The sequence below is a fragment of the Cricetulus griseus genome, chromosome 6 (genome assembly GCF_003668045.3).
Source record: "Cricetulus griseus strain 17A/GY chromosome 6, alternate assembly CriGri-PICRH-1.0, whole genome shotgun sequence".
NCBI classification, from domain to species: domain Eukaryota; kingdom Metazoa; phylum Chordata; class Mammalia; order Rodentia; family Cricetidae; genus Cricetulus; species Cricetulus griseus.
The window spans coordinates 59,088,543-59,102,913 of record NC_048599.1 but is presented as its reverse complement, the minus strand read 5'-3'; the positions used below and the strand labels follow the sequence as shown (position 1 = coordinate 59,102,913).

Here is a 14,371-nt window from a genome sequence, read left to right as displayed (position 1 = left end):
GGGGCTGTCATTTATCACAGCTATGTTCTTCAAACTGTCTTTCTAAGGAGTGGCTCTACTATGGTTATTTTATTATTATTTCTTAAATTTTTGCCCCTTACTAAATGAACTCCAAGGACTTGCTGTGGGAAATTAAAGTGTTTCTGCCTTGGATCTCTATTTATGCCCCCCCTCCCCTTTTTGGTTTTTCAAGACAGGGTTTCTCTGTGTAGCTCTGTAGACCAGGCTGGCCTACATGACCTGGGATTAAAGGCATGCGCCATCACTACCTGGCTTGGACCTCTATTTCTTTAAAAAAAGAAAAAAAAAAAAAAATGCTGGGTATTGAACTAGACCTTGGGTATGATATACACACACTCTACCACTGAACCAGGACAGCCTTCAAAGCTACAAAGGAAACCCTGTCTTGAAAAACCAAGTCAAATAAATAAATAAATAAAATAAAATTAAGGTTCCTTAAGATAACATTAGGCCTCATACAACAACAGAAAAGAAACACCACCAAAGCTAACTTTAACTGAAAAACAGGGGTTGGGGAGAACCACTTCCACTGGTAGAAGTGCCTGCCATACTAGCATTGAGACCTGAGGTTGGATCTCCAGTACCTATGAAAGTGTGGCAGCATGTGTCCTGGGGATGGGGAGGGCAAACACAGGTGGATTCAACCTATGGCCTATTCACACTCCACATTCGAACTCATGCACACACACAGAGAAACACATACAGAGTTAAATAACTCTTACAAGAAGGACAAAACTCCTATATCTGGGTTTGTGAGATGGATAAAGATTGGAAACCAAGCCCTATGGCCTGATTTGATCACTAAGACCAAGGTGGTAGAAGGAGAGAACCAACTCTCATAACTTGTCTTTTGACCTACACATGTGTGTACACACAATAAATAAAAATGTGCCCAGTATGGTGGTGTATGCTTTTAATCCCAGGATTTGTGAGTAAGGACATGCAGATCTCTTACGAGTTTAAGGCCAGTGTGGCCTACATAGTGAATGCCAGACCCTGTCTCAAAAAAAAAAAAAAAAAAAAAAAAAAAAAAAAAAAAAAAAAGCAGTAAAAAAGAAAAGTCCTTTATCATAAAAAGAACTGTACCTCACCCACCACCAATGAATGCTTCCTAAGAAGTAGAGGAGCAGGCTGGGGCTGTAGGGACAGCAGCATCACTTACCATTCACAGTGTCCGAGACAGAGCCTGTTATGGAAGCGGGAGAATTAGTGGCTCGAGACTGAGGAGCTGAGGAGGCTGGGTCATCCACGATAACCAACATGTCACTGCTGCTCTCATCAGGGGGAATGGAGCCAGTGTGCAGCTCACTGCTGATGGAGATCTAGAAGCAGAAAGGTTGAGATAGTATCATGTTCAAGTGAGAACAGCCTCAGGGGACCTGCAAGTATGTCTCTCCTGCCTGCCTTCAGTGTTGAGAGCCAGCCTGTCCTATGTAATCCTTTCCCACGAGGCTGGAAGCAAACCCTGCCCAGCAGTCCAGCATTACGTCCCTGCCAGAAGGTGAGGATGCAGTCCCACTGCTATGAAGAAGATATCCAGGAGCCTCACCTCACTGAAAGGGCTGGGCATGGCTGAATCCACACTTATGAAGGAATCATCGCCATCAGCAGAGAGGTTGGAGTTATCAGCAGAAGGAACAAATGGGATCACGAGGTTCATACCCTCTTTTCTCCTTTTCCCATCCAATTCATCTTCCTTTTTCTTCTGGGAATAAAAAGTTCAGAAAATACATAAAAACATTGGCATTTGTCCCAAAGAGAAAACGGAGTAGGGAATAAGCTGATTACAGGCAGAGTCTTGCTATATGGCTCCAGATAGCCTGGTACTTGTTTTGTTTCCTAGTTTGGTCTCATCACCCTGCCTCAGCTACCCAAGTGCTGGGACAACAAGCAGACAACACTGCAATTGTCTTGAGACAGGGTTTACTCTATAGCTCAGGCTGGCCTCAAATCTCTTCCATTTTCCTACCTCTAACTTCTTGACAGCATCACCATTCTGGCTCAATTCCTTTTTTGTGTGTATAGTTTATGTGTGTACTGAGGATAGAACTAAGGTCTCTCACATGTGAGGGAAGTATTCCAGCATTGACTCGTATCTCAAGCCCTGAATCACAGTATCTTTTATTTTTCTTTCTTTTTTGAAGACAAGGTTTCTCTGTGTAATAGTCCTAGCTGTTCTGGAATTTGCTTTGTAGACCAGGCTGGCCTTGAACTCAGAGATATGCCTGCTTCTGCCTTCCAAGTGCTGGGATTAAAGGTGTGAGTCATCACCACCCAGCCTTTTTTTTTTGTTTTTCCTTCTCTAAGACAGGGTTTCTCTGTGTTGCCCTGAAACTGGCTCAGGCTGGCCTTGAACTCACAGAGATCTGCCATCCTTTGCCTCCCGAGTGCTGGTGTTAAAGGCAAGCATCAACACTGCTGGCTCTGAATCACCATATCTTAAGGAAGTAAAAATTCACAGAGGAGGAGGAAGATAAATTGTGTCTCTCCACATTCTCTACTAAGCCTGTCATCTGTCTCTGTCTGTCTGTTTCTAGTGTATGTGCATGTGGTGAATTCATCTGGAAGTCAGAGGATAATGTGCGGGAACGGGTTCTTCCCTTCTACCACATGGTTTCCTAAGATCAAAATCAAGTCATTAGGCCCATTTTTGGATTGTTGAGACAGTCATGCTGTCTACATATATTACAAGGTAAAGAGTGTACAATACTGTGTAGTTCATGTTGTCATTGAGTACTTTCTATTCTATACTTGGAACAGGGATGACATCTGACTGAAACTGTTAATCTAGAACAGGCAAGATGGTTCAGTGGGTAAAGGTGATTGACACTTAAGCCTAAGGATCCCAGAACCCATATAAGGAAGAAGGAGAGAACCAATTCCACAAAGTTGTCCTCTGACCTTCCCACACCCAGTGTGGCATGTGCACACGAGCACATACACACTAACACTTACACATAAAAGAACCGTTAATTTCTGTAAAGTCCTATGTGAGAAAGCTACCCTTTGTTTTGACAGGTTTTCTGTCACACACCCCCTTTTTTAAAGGCATAGAGATGATACCAAGTACTCTAACATCAAGCTACACCCCCAGACCTTGACCATTTTCTGAATGTTAAGTCATTTTTAGGGTTTCCTAACTATAAAAGAAGCTAGTACAAAGTATCCACAGGCTAAAACTGGCTCTTCATTAAAAGGGTCTGTAACAGACCAGCTCTAGGCTGTTGACCATCAAAGGCCGAAGACCAAAGGGATACAGTCTCATTGTGTAGCCACGGCTGGCTTGGAACTCAGAAACATCTGCCTACCTCTCTCTCTGCCTCCCAAGTGCTGGGTTTAAGGTGGGTGTCACCATGCTTGGCCAGTCCTTTCAGAAGATTCTATGAAAGTCAAGCATGGCTGATAAGTGGTGGTGCAGGCCTTTAATCCCAGCACTTGGATCTCTGTGAGTTTGAGGCCAGCCTGGTCATTAGAACGAGTTCCAGGACAGGCTCCAAAGCTACACAAGAGTAACCCCGTCTCAACAAAGAGAGAGAGAGAGAGAGAGAGAGAGAGAGAGAGAGAGAGAGAGAGAGAAACAAAAAAACCCCAAAAGTCAAGAGTGGTAGCACATGCCTTTAATCCTAGCACTCCTGAGGCTGGGGCAGGAGGATTTTGTGAGTTCCAGTCTACCCAGGGCTATGTAGACAGACTGCCTCAAAAAACATATAGTTTTATAAAAGCTAGTTAGTTATGTGAGTAACATTACCTTAGCCATCACAGTTATTACTGACAGACAGGCCCTAGTCCAACTGTGACCAACTCTACATTTGGTATGTTTTACCTCAGCAAATGTGTATCAGCACCAAATCACACAGATGGGACTAGTGAGATAGCTCAGCAGATAAAAGCACCTGCTTGCCAATCTGAAGGACCTGACATTAATCCTCAGAACCCACATGATGGAGGGACAAAACCAACATCCACAGCTTTCTCTGATCTCTACATGCAGGCCGTGGTTTATCATGTATGTACAAATATGTATGCACACACATGACCCACAGCCTTTTTTGTACTTCTGAAACTCATTCTAGGCCTTGCCAGTCCTGTCCAACCCCAGTCTGGAGATACCTTCTCTGCATATTTTTCCCGCTTGCGTTTTCGTTCTTTTACTCGGTTGGTCTCCTCCTGTTGCCGTTTCTCCTCCTGCCGTAGTCTCACTACCAAGAAAATATAAAAACACTGAAGAGTCTTTGCCAATCAACCTTTATTTTATCCTCTGAAATTTTGGGCCATATCCTTGAGTGGTTCCTAAGGTATAATTTTGTGTCATTTTAAAAAAAAAATACTGGTGTTGCTGTGTGACTTTAATCCAGCACATGGGAGGCAGAGATAGGATTCCTGAGGTAAGCAGATCTCCGTGAGTTCTAGGCTAGCCTGGTCTACAAAGCAAGCTCCAGGACAGTCAGGGCTACACAGAGAAACTCTTGTCTTGAAAAATAACAAACCAAAACAAAAGAAAAATACTGGTGTTTTCCTAACTTCAGAAACAGTAGTTATTGGTGTCTTAACAGCTTTTAGGTTTAAACCAGGATTCCATTTAATTATTATAAGTTTTCCTACTTGAAAAAAGCTTATTCTTAGATGTGGGAGTGTGGACATGCTCACAGGAACTCAGTACAAACCTAGAAACTCTAGGTGAAAGGTCTTTATGGCTACAACAGCTTGCTGTTGAAATTCTGTATAAAATATTTCCTCTGGTTCAGTGGGAGGGCTCACCAGATAAAGGCATTTGTGACAAACCTGACAACCTGAATTCAAACTTAGAACCACAGAAGTAACCATAATATCCTGCAGGCTATCTTCTAACACACACCCACACCCACACCCATACCCACCACACACATATATACTTTAAAATAAAAGGAAATTCTGGCCTTAGCATACACAGTGCTCATCTCATCTGTGAGTCTGGGGAGGACAGAATGTTAGCTGCCAGAGTACGTACGTTTCTTCTCCAGCTCTTCATCATCTAGAAGAAGGCTAACCACCTCTTTGGGTTTCAAGGTATCTGGTTTGAAGTTCCCACCAGAAATCACCATTCGCTGAATCTGCACAAAGTGGATTAAAATGTCATCTCCAGGTATCCATTCCCATACAGCAAACATCCAGAACCTTCCCTCTGAAACAGCTCCAAAGGGAGGCTTTGGCTTTACCTCTTCTTGTTCATATGGCTGACTCCTCCACAATACTTGTCCCAAGGAAAGGACAATTGGTGTTCTTTTGTTCGGGACTATTAACAGTAGTAGTTACTCAGGCACATAGTCAAGAGGTAGGCAAACTGAGGCAGACTGAAATGTTAACCTTCCTCCTCTAAAACTGAGCATGCCACACACAGGCCCTCCGCAGTGTCAGTGTGCACATGAGCAGCCTGTTATGAAAGATAAGAATCTTAAAGTGGGGGCTGGAGAGATTGCTCAGAGGTTAAGAACACTGACTGCTCTTCTAGAAGATGTGAGTTCAATCCCAGCACCTATGTGGCAGCTCGCATCTGTCTGTGACTCCAGTTCTAGGGGATCCAATACCTTCACACAGAAGGCAAAATACCAAAACAGCCTTGATCCAGTTAGTGCAGTACAATTCCTTTCTTCCCCTCCCTTACCTCACTCTTTTCCTTGGCTCTCTGCAGAATGCGCTCCTCAATTGTGCCTTTACAGATGAGCCGGTACACAGTGACCTGCTTTGTCTGTCCTAAGCGGTGGGCCCTATCCATGGCCTGTTGGTCTACAGTGGGATTCCAGTCACTATCGTAGAAAATCACCTGCATAGGCAAGAAGAGAATACAACGAAGACTGATGTGCTCTGAGTGCTGGACAGAAATTCTAAGAGCAGTACAGCCACTGACCTGTCTGTAAACACTAGCCAGGCCAGATTTTTTTTTTTCCTATCGTCTATGCAGTGATGAGAAAACATGTCCATAGAAGACCAGCATGTCTATATCCACAATTTTCATCGAAAAGACGGAAGTATGGACTGGAGAGATGGCTCAGTGATTAAAAGGAAGAGGACCAAGGTTTTATTCTCAGTACACAATAGGAGGCCGATAACCTCCTATAACTCCAGATCTAGAGACTCTGATGTGCCTAGCCTCCATAGGTGCTCAAGCGCTTGGCCCACACATGAACATAAAGGGGAGGGATAAGATAGACCCTATCTCATGGAACCCAAGCTGGCCTTGAATTTGCTATGTAGCTAAGGATGACCTTGGATACTGATCCTTAAGTCTCTACTTCCCAAGGGCTAAATATTACTCATAAGCAATTTATTTGTGTACAGAGTGTTGGATCTCCTGGGACCAATGTTACAGATGGCGATGAGCTGCCATGTAAGTGCTGGGAATAGAACCAAGATTCGCTGGAAGAACAGCACATGCTCTTAACCACTGAGCCATCTCTCCAGCTCCCTGCTTTTATTTTTTTGATATAGGTTGTCATTATGCAGATCAGGCTACCCTTGAGCTTACAGTGATCTTTTTGCCTCTGCCTCATGAGCGGTAGGATTACAGGTGTGCACGACGATGCCTGGCTATGGGATCAGCATTTTAATGCTTTTGGATGTATTGTTACTTGAAACAGTTGGCTGGCTCTTTTTTATGAAGTCCTTTTTGTTTTGATACTTCATTTTGGTTTTTTTTTTTCAGACAAGGTCTTTCTATGCAGTATATGCAGGCCATGAGTTCACAGAATAGTCTTGCGATCCTCCCGTCTCCCAGGATTAAAGATGTATGTCACACCTGTCTGGCCTTGCCCCTTCCCCCCTCCCCAAAACAGGGTTTCTCTGTTTAACAGCCCTGGCTGTCCTGGAACCCACTTTGTAGACCAGACTGGCCTGCACGTCACAGAGATTCGTCTGCCTCTGCCTCCTGAGCACTGGGATTAAAGGAAGGTGTGTGCCACCAATGCCCAGACCAATGCCATTTTTTAAAATTGAGCTATACATTTCCCCCTACTCTCTTTCCCTCTTCCCCTCTCCCCAATTTACTCAGGAGATCTTGTCTTTTTCCCCTTCCTAGGGGGATCCATGTTATATCTCTCTTAGGGTCCTCCTTGTTACCTAGGTTCTCTGTGGAATTGTGGACTGTAGGCTGGTTGAACTTTCCATTATGTCTATCCACTTATGAGTGAGTACATATTATGTTTGTCTGGGGTCTGGGTTACCTCACTCAGTATGGCTTTTTCTAGTTCTATCCATTTGCCAGCAAATTAAGAGATGTCATTGTTTTTTACTCTGAATAGTACTCCATCAGGTAAATGTACCACGTTTTCTCCATCCATTCTTTGGTTGAGGGGCACTAGGTTGACTCCAGGTTCTGGCTATTACCAATAATGCTGCTATGAACATAGATGAGCAAATGTCCTTGTGGTGTGGATATATGTTCAAAAGTAGTATTGCTGGGTCCAGAGGTAGAGTGATTCCCAATTTTCTGAGAAGCCACCATACTGATTTCCAGAGTGGCTGCACAAGTTTGCACTCCCACCAGCAATGGAGGAGAGTTCCCTTACTGCACATCCTCGCCAGCATAAGCTGCCATCAGTTTCTGATCTTGGATATTCTGATAGGTGTAAGACAGTATCTCAGAGTTGTTTTGATTTGCATTTCTCTGATGGCTAAGGATGTTGAACATTTCCTTAAGTATCTTTTAGCCCTTTGAGATTCCTCTGTTGAGAATTCTCTTTTTAGATCTGTACCCCCATTTTTTTTTTCTTATTGGATTATCTGGTCTTTTGATGTCTAATTTCTTTAGTTCTTTATATATTTTAGAGATCAGTCCTCTCTCAGATGAGGGGTTGGTAAAGACCTTTTCACATTGTGTAGGCTGCCATTTTGTCTTGTTGACTGTGTCCTTTCCTTTACATAAGCTTTCCAGTTTTAGGAGGTACCACTTAGTCAACGTTACTCAGTGTCAGTGCTACTGGTGTTATATTTAGGAAGTTTGTCTCCAATGCCAATCAATGTGTTCAAGGCTACTTCCTACTTTCTCTTCTGTGAGGTTCAGTGTGGTTGGTTTTATGTTGAGGTCTTTGATCCATTTGAACTAGAATTTTGTGCATGATGCTAGATATGGATCTTTTTGCATTCTTCTACATGTTGACAGTTATACCAGCACCATTTGAAGATGCTTTCTCTTTTCCACTTTATAATTTTAGCTTCTTTGTCAAAAATCAGGTGTTCATAGGTGTGTGGACTGCTATCAGGGTCTTTGATTAGATTTCATTGGTCCACCTGTCTATTTGTATGCTAATACCATACTGCTTTCATTACTGTAGCTCTATAGTAGAGTTTAAGTCAGGTACGGTGATGCCTCCAGAAGTTCCTTTATTGTACAGGATTGTTTTGGCTATCCTGGGTTTTGTGTTTTTCCCTATGAAGTTGAAGAATTCTGCTGGGTACTGCACTGAATCTGTAAACTGCTTTTGTAAGACTGCCTTTAATATGTTAATCTTACATATCCAAGAACATGGGAAATCTTTCCATTTTCTGATCTCTTCTTCAAACACTTAAAGTTCTTGTCATATAGGTCTTTCACTTGTTTGATTATAGTTACCCCAAGATATTTTATGTTGTTTGTGGCTATTGTGAAGGGTGTTGTTTCTCTGATTTTTTTTTTAATACTTTATTTAACTTTTATTTTTTATGTGCATTGGTGTAAGGATACCAGATCCCCTGGAACTGTAGTTACAGACAGGTGTGAGCTGCCATGTGGGTGCTGGGAATTGAACCCCTTGAAGAGCAGCCACTGCTCTTAACCACTGAGCCATCTTCTCCAGCCCTGTTTCTCTGATTTCTTTCTCAGCCTGTTTACCATCTGTATATAGGAAGGCTACTGATTTTTTTTTTTCTTTTTGAGTTAATCTTGTATCCTGCTACATTACTGAAGGTGTTTATCAGTTGTAGTAGTTCCCTGGTTGAATTTTTGGGGTCACTTATCTATACTATCGTATCATCAGTAGAAATCGAAAGTTTGACTTCTTCTTTTCCAATTTGCATCCCCTTGATCTCCTTTTGTTGTCTTATTGCTCTAGCTAGAACTTCAAGTACTATACTGAATAGACACAGAGAGAGTGGACAGCCTTGTCTTGTTCCTGGTTTCAGTAGGATGATTTTGAGTTTCTCAACATTTAGTTTGATGTTGGCTTCTGGCTTGCTGTATATTGCCTTTATTATGTTTAGGTATGTTCCTTTTATCTCTGCTCTCTCCAAGACCTTTATCATGAAGGGGTGTTGGATTTTGTCAAAGGCTTTTTCAGCATCTAGTGAGATAATCACCATGCAGCTTTTTTCTTTCAGTTTGTTTATATCGTGGAGTACATTGATGGATTTTCCTATGTTGAACCACCCCTGCATCTCAGGGATGAAGCCCATTTGGTCATGGTGTGTGCCACCACCTGGACATGGTTTTGCTTTTATATGAAGTATGATTCTTCAAATTTGGCACAGGTTAAATCCTTGGGGGAAGAAAACACAAAATGCTGGCCAATGCAATTGATGTTTATAGATCTGATGTGGAAATATACAATGCCTGTCACTTGTACAGGAAGGAGCACAAACTTTACCAGAAGACATACTAGAATTTTAAATTGAACCTAAAGATTTTTAGAAAATTTACTTACCTATCTATACATTCACCCACCCACCTTCCCACCCCCTCCTTTCCATCTATTTATCTATGATGGTACAGGGGACCATACTTTGTTATATGCTAGCAGCTAGGCAAATACTCTACCATTGACCTACATCCTCAGTCCCTTTATTTCTTTATCTTGAGAGAAGGTCTTTCTATACAGCCTGGAATTCACTATGCACACAAGACTGGCTTTGAACTCAAAAAGATCCCCCACAATACACAACACCATACCTATCTTACAAATTTTCAGGAAGAGCAAAGTAAGAAAACACAGACTTAAGAAAAAAGAGATTTGAGGGGGCTGGAGAGATGGCTCAGAGATTAAGAGCACTGACTGGTCTTCCAGAGGTCCTGAGTTCAATTCCCAGCAACCACATGATGGCTCACAACCATCCGTTATGAGATCTGGTGCCCTCTTGTGGTGTGCAGAATGTTGTATACATAATAATAAAAATTGTTTAAAAAAAAAGAGAGAAGAGATTTGGATGGGGCCAGAAAGATGGCTCAGCTGCAATAGATGCTCTTCCAGAGGACTTAGGATCAATTCCTGGAGCCCACAGCAAACAACAGCTCACAACCTTCTGTAACTCTGGTTCCAGGGGATCTGACATCCTCTTCTGACACCAATGAAAGTGGCACATGAACACACATGCAGGTAAACACCACACAAAAAATAAAATACTTCAACATTAGGATTACCATGTGTAAAAATGACACACATGTGATGAAATGCTGAAGTCTGGGACAGTGAAGTCACAATAGACACGCCTACTCCATGAATCACAAAATTGCCTTAACATTTCATTTTTCCCTAGATATCTCAGTGACAATCAAACACTGATTCAACTTGGGCTCTTCTGGGCTCATAAACAGAAGACTAAAGCCTAAGAAAGTTAACTTAAAAGACGTTATTTGTGATGCCAGTCGGTGGTGGCACACGCCTTTATTCCCAGCACTCGGGAGGCAGAGGCAGGTGGATCTCTGTGAGTTCAAGACCAGCCTGGTCTACAAGAGCTAGTTCCAGGTCAGCCTCCAAAGCCACAGAGAAACCCTGTCTCGAAAAAACAAAAAACAAAACAAAAAAGACGTATTTGGGAAGAGAACAGAATAAAACAGATATGTTAACCTAAATGCCCTTCCCTATAATGAGACTGATGACTACTCTTTATGCCATCTAGAGCCCTCATCCAGTGGCTGATGGAAGCAGAGGCAGACATCCACAGATATACACTGAACTGAACTCTGGAACCTAGCTGCAGAGAGGGAGGAATGAAGATCAAAGGGGTCAGTACCAGGCTGGTGAAACCCACAGAATCAGCTGGCCTGAACAAGGGGGAGCACACATGGACCCCAGACTGCTGTCTGGGAGGCCTCCACACTCCAGGGGGCCCCTATTAGTGGATCAGTATTTTTCCCTGGTGTAAGAAGGGACTTTGGGGAGCCCTGTCGAGGGCCCTACCCTGCCTGGGGAGTGGAGGGTGGATGGGGTGGGGAGCAGGGGGGGTCATGGGAGGGTTGGGGGAGAGGGGAGGGAGAAGGGATTGACATGTGAAGAAAGCTTGTTCCGAATTTGAACTAATAAAAAAAACCTAAAAAACAAAAACAGGATTATGTTTAGAAAAAGAAAAAAAATCATAGGAAAAAATAGCAAAATATATATAAATTAATAGGTTAAAGCAATAATAAGAGTGAAAAGAATAAAATACAAACGAGACAGATGAACACTGGGATCACCATGACATGACCTGGTGAGTGTGCTGGGGGTGGGGGCAACAACTGAGTGCTCAACTGAGACACAGATGACACACGTATTTCAGGTTTCTGGTGAGGCAGTCTAGAGACAAACAACTGACAATTATAGGACTAGAGCTGATTTTAGCTAGAGATGATGAAAGTATGTCATGTAGAATGTGCGGCCCAGCAATGACTAAGATGAAATCTATGAACAGTACCTTCATGAAGCTGTAAACACCAAGCCAGACAAGCATGTGGAGAGGCATGGTGAGAGCTGGCATGGTGTTCTGGGATTGGACTACATAGGTCAAGGAATGAGGGAGTGAAATGGAAAACTCTATAGGAACAACCAGGGCTGGGGGTGGTTTTCTTCCAAGAGAACACATTAGTCCAGTCCCTTGAGAGAGCTAAAAGCTAACTCTATTGGGCATAGGATGTTACTACTAAGAGATAAAAAGCTCCTCTCTCAACATATAAGCACTTGAAACAAGTCAACCAGAAAATAAAATATATCTGGGCAGTTTATTATAACAACCCTTCCCTAAACAGAGTCAAACATAAAGACATACTTACTCCACAGAGATATGAAAAGAACATGGTACAAATCACCAGTCATTCATCATTGCTAAAATCCTGTTTTTAGTAACCAAGTAGACTAGATAGTTGCCAGTGTTTACAGACACATGCTCACAATCATTTCCTCAATCATTAAGACATCAAGTCTTTCTCCAATGAAGCACACCATGTACAAATAAATTAGAAAGGAAACACTCAATGAGCAGACCAGGAACTCATCCAACTTGCTCATCAAACCAGAAGAGATGCAGTGGTTTTTTAAACAGTGTCAAATGGTCCATTAGTTGTATGTTGCTCTATTTACTTTCACTTTATTACAAAAAAGTTTATTATGTACTTATTATAATGACTGCAAACTGGTGCCAACTTAATAATTATAAAGCTTTTTCTAATGGATACTTGTGGTTACAAGTCCTATGTGGACTTTTTGCTGGCTTTGTGGTGGCAGATAAAGTGAATGTTACTGATTAAGACTTTGTTCTGTTTGTGTAGTTAATGTGTTGATAAAGACAATTCCTTGTCCAATGTGGCCCAGAGAAGCCAAAGGGCTGGGTAGTCTTATCACAGACCAAACCAAAGACAGTTAAGCTAAGAATGGAATACATTTGTTCTTAAAATTTTTTAGATTTATTTATGTGTATGAGTGTTTGCATGCATGTATGTCTGTGTACCACATGCATGCCTGTTGCCTGCAGAGGGCAGAAGAAGGCATCAGATCCCCTGGAACTGCACTTACAGACATATGTATGCTGCTATCAAACCTAAGTCTTCTCTTGACTGCTGAGCCATCTCTCCAGCCCAGGAATACATTTTCAAAAAGTTAATTATGCTGAACTTCTGCAGGGATCTCATCTAGCCTCATACTCCTAAATATTATCTAGAATCCGATGATTGCAAAATATGTCTCCAGGTGTAGCCTTTCTTCCAAGCACTGTCAATTCAAGTCAGACTCATTTGCCCCACTTCTATCTTTCCGACTATGGTGTTCTGTATGTTCCCTCCTAACCCACTGTAGAAGTCAGAGGGACAAGTTTCTTTCTTTTTATTTCCTAATATTTCTTTTTATATATTAATTTATTTGTTTATACTCTACTTGCACTGGTGTTTTGCCTACATGTATACCTTTGTGAGGGTGTCAAATCCTGGAGTTATAGACAGTTGTGAACTGCCAATGTGGGTGCTGGAATTGAATCCGGGTCCTCTAGGAAGAGCTGTCAGTGCTACTAACCAATGCACCATCTCTCCACCCCCTTTTCTTTCTTTCTATCTATCATCTATCTATCTATCTATCTATCTATCTATCTATCTATCTATTTATTTATTTTTATGTATGTGTTTTGAGTACATATATATCTGTATACCCTGAGCACGCCTGGTGCCCATAGATGTCAGAAGAAGGAGTTGGCTCCCACGGAACTGGAGTTACAGGTGGTCATGAGCAACCATGTGGGTGCTGGGAATTGAATTTTAATCCTCTACAAGAAGAGTAAGAGCCTCTAACTACTGAGCCATCTCTCAAGCCTCCTGAGGGACATGTTTAAAACCCAAGCTGAGCCAGAGGGGAATCATTTGAGCCCCTTAGGTGTGATGGTAGCCTGAAAAATATAGTGAAATCCTGTCCAAAACAAAACAAAACAAAACAAAACAAAAACCCAAGCTAGCCCATGCTAATCCTTTGTTCAAATTCTTGTCCTCTTCCATCTCAGAGTCTTGACATCACCTATCGAGTCTTGCATGATGTGCTTGTGGGAACATTGCACTTCTTCACTAACTCTGCTCTACCTACTCTCTATTCCTTGCTGTTGCTTGATTATGCCAACCAAGCTCTTAGTCCAGTGCCCTAGACTTACCTCCTCTGCATTAAGTATTTTCTATCTGGCAGACTAACTCTTGGCTTGCTTTCTCACTCTCTTCGGGTCTTGGTGTAAATGTCATCCATGAGAGGATCCCACAGGAAACAGCAACCTGGATCCTTCAATCATTTTCACTGTTGTATTTTTCATTATAACATTTAAATTAGTTCTGTTTATACTGTATCAACTACCACAACTAGCAATGTAATTACTAGGAGAAAAATAGAACTTCATTTTATTGAATGTTGAATTCTTAGGGTCTAAAACAGTGCCAGGCACTTGCCTGATACACACTAAGCATTTGTTTAATGAGTGAATGAACAAATATAAGAACTGGTCCAGGTATTAGAAAAAGGGCTTCCTCTCTACTGATGAGGTAGGTCAAAGTCTAGCATGTACAATAATAACTTACAATATAACATGATTGAGTAGAGGGAAGGGACTAGGAAGGAATGTGATACTGGACTAGGATTTTGAAATATAAACAGAAGTTTACTAGGTAGAAAAGGTAGCTCAGAACATG

At 42.0% G+C, this 14,371-nt stretch overlaps 1 protein-coding gene across 3 annotated transcripts in view; it reads right to left on the bottom strand.

Moving 5' to 3' along the window:
- Ino80 (INO80 complex ATPase subunit) overlaps positions 1-14,371 on the bottom strand; it is a 106,180-nt gene that overhangs the window by 4,285 nt on the left and 87,524 nt on the right. For 2 of the 3 annotated variants that reach the window (XM_027422165.2, XM_035446079.1), the window contains 5 exons: positions 5,663-5,821; positions 5,009-5,111; positions 4,132-4,220; positions 1,571-1,726; positions 1,184-1,343 (listed from right to left, as the gene is read on the bottom strand). In XM_027422165.2, the coding sequence (XP_027277966.1) occupies positions 1,184-1,343; positions 1,571-1,726; positions 4,132-4,220; positions 5,009-5,111; positions 5,663-5,821 (667 nt within the window). The remainder of the gene's footprint in view (positions 1-1,183; positions 1,344-1,570; positions 1,727-4,131; positions 4,221-5,008; positions 5,112-5,662; positions 5,822-14,371) is intronic. The other variant, XM_027422166.2, reaches the window with a different exon arrangement.